We start from the raw sequence: 2,393 nt of genomic DNA, 5'->3' as shown, positions 1-2,393 counted from the left end.
CTGCCTCTATCCGAGTTTGTAAAGAGGGCATGGTTTCTTAGGTCATCAATTTGACTAGCGAAATGTATGTTGCCTCTACAAATATATCATTGATTTCATCATAGAACAAAGTTTCTAATGTGTAGATGAACACTGCATTACATTAAGAAAAAAAAAGATGTAAACAGGTACACTGAAACATTTCTCAAAAAAAATGGTGATTCATATACAATGAAACAGAATGATTTATCCCTCAAAAAAAAGAAACAAACAGAATGATTTAAAAAAATGAAATGAGAAATTCGAAGAGAAATGGAGTGTACACACCAGTCCACATCAAACGGCAAAACACGCACCATCCCATTATAATCCACAAAGAAAAGACATAGTAGTACTAAATCAGCGGCGAAAACCCCATAATAGCCCCGCTGGACTCACGCGCGCACACGCGGCCCCCGATACTTATTCACCCCAGACGCCTACTATTCCATCTATTTTCCCTTTCGCCCACGCTTCCATCGCCGCAGGCAACCCACCCCTCCTCCTCGTCCATCTCGCTCTCCTCTCCTCTCCTCTCCTCCTCACCACGTCCACGCCCTACCCATCTCGCCGCCGCCGCCGCCGCAGCCGCCAGAGCCGGAGCGGCTGCAGGGGCCAGGGTTGACGGCGCCACGTCGCCCCCGGCCATGGTGATCTCGGCGGAGCCGCCGCCCGCGGCTCTGCCGTCGGATCCCACCGCGGAAGGCGGCGCCGGGGAGGCGGGGGGCGCGGCCGTGGAGGCGGTGATGACGCCGTCGAGCGCGCGCCGCGGGGCCCTGTCGTCGCTCCCGTCGACGCTCAAGACGTGGGGGAGCCACCGGATGCTGCGCTGCGCCCCCGTCAACCGCGCCGGCGACGCCATCGCCCCGGCCAGGCGGTCCTCCTCGCAGCAGCTCGACGAGGTCAGCGAGAGGCTCCTCCTCGGCCTCCGCGAGGCGGCGGCGGCGGCGCCGGGCGGCGGTGCCAGCGCCGCGGACGACGACGAGTCCCCGGGGGTCGTCGAGGCGGCCTCTCCGCGTCCGTCGAAGGCGCGCACCCGACGACGCCGCCGCGCCCTGATGCCGCCGTCCCCCGCGCCCGCCGCGAGCGCCTCGCCCCAGGCGTCGGAGCGCGAGCGGAGGCTGGTCCGCGCCGACGCGCTCGGCAGGGCGCGGTTCTCCGCGACGCTCTCCGCCGAGGAGATCGAGGAGGACGTGTACGCGCTGACCGGCGCGCGCCCGCGCCGCCGCCCGCGGCGCCGCCGGCCCCGCCCCGTGCAGAAGCAGCTCGATGTGAGTTCCCGTGCCTCCTCTGCTCTTCCCCCTCACATTACATTCCAGCCCCTGCCGCTCCTCCCCGAGGGACCCGTTTGTAATTCCGTGAAACTCCCCGTCCCCAGATGCTACTCCCCGGCGCGTGGCTATCGGAGATCACCGCCGAGTTCTACCGGGTGCCGGACGATCGCTGACCCGCTCCCGCTCAACTCAACCCAACAGTAAGCAAAGCAAAGCGAATTCGCCGATCGCAATTCAATTGGTTGCCGCCATTGTGAGCTGAGCTCTACATAATCCATCCATTAATTGACCATATAGGGTCGGGCTGATGTGAATCCCAGCAGCATTCAGCTAGTAGTCGTAGCAGCAGTAGTGGTAAGCAGCAAGTGCAAGTGATGGTTCATGACTAGTCAGTGATTCTCCAGCAGTGGTGGTTGTGTCTCGTAGTATCATCAGCGGATTGGGAGGACGCAATGTGGTCCGCTCAGTACAATCGTTAACATCGATCTCTGTTGCAAATTTGCAATCTCAATGCTTCTTCTGTGCATGGAAATTTTTCGTCTTTTTTCATTTCTGGGAGATGTTTTTTATTGGTGCTAATGGCCGTGGTGAGTAGTGAGCGCGAGCACGGGGAGGGGTTGCGTTTCTGGGTGTCTGGCGCGTGGGCCCGGGGACCGGGCGGCTTCGAAACCCTGGCACCGCTCGGCCGGCCTTGGCGGTGGGCGGTGGGCGCTGGGCGGTGGGCAGAGGGAGGCAGAGTCTTTTTTGCGGGACCGTGCCCCAAGTTCGTTGGTTCGTTCGGTGACGCCGACGCGCGCTTTGTGCGCCTCCTGCCTGCGGGTGCGGCCCGGTCCATGGGCTCCGTCCATGCACGCTTTATGCCTTTTTTTTACGTCTGCACGCTTTATGGCTGGGAGTACGTCACGTTACGCGCTGAGTCGCCGTTATTTGTCATGTGCGGAACATTTTTAATCTCTTTATTGAACACCGTTTTGTATAGCTCTGTTCTCATGGATGGTGCGAAAATCGTACTGTTTTGGAACCGATGGTTCGATCGAATCGTTATTAGTCCAATGATGATGATGAATTGTCCTGGTCCTCTGCTCTCCGAACCGTCTGATC

The 2,393-nt window shown here is 59.2% G+C and overlaps 1 protein-coding gene across 1 annotated transcript; it reads left to right on the top strand.

Moving 5' to 3' along the window:
* The first annotated feature begins 429 nt into the window (after positions 1-429).
* Positions 430-1,852, top strand: LOC123064523 (uncharacterized). The gene is made up of 2 exons (XM_044487990.1): positions 430-1,289; positions 1,397-1,852. The coding sequence occupies exons 1-2, from the start codon at positions 666-668 to the stop codon at positions 1,463-1,465; spliced, it is 693 nt and encodes a 230-aa protein (XP_044343925.1). The 5' UTR covers positions 430-665; the 3' UTR covers positions 1,466-1,852.
* Positions 1,853-2,393: the final 541 nt, after the last annotated feature.

The sequence above is a fragment of the Triticum aestivum genome, chromosome 3B (assembly GCF_018294505.1).
Source record: "Triticum aestivum cultivar Chinese Spring chromosome 3B, IWGSC CS RefSeq v2.1, whole genome shotgun sequence".
Taxonomy (NCBI): Eukaryota; Viridiplantae; Streptophyta; class Magnoliopsida; order Poales; family Poaceae; genus Triticum; species Triticum aestivum.
The sequence above is the reverse complement of the archived record's forward strand: the minus strand, read 5'-3'. Positions and strand labels throughout refer to the sequence as shown.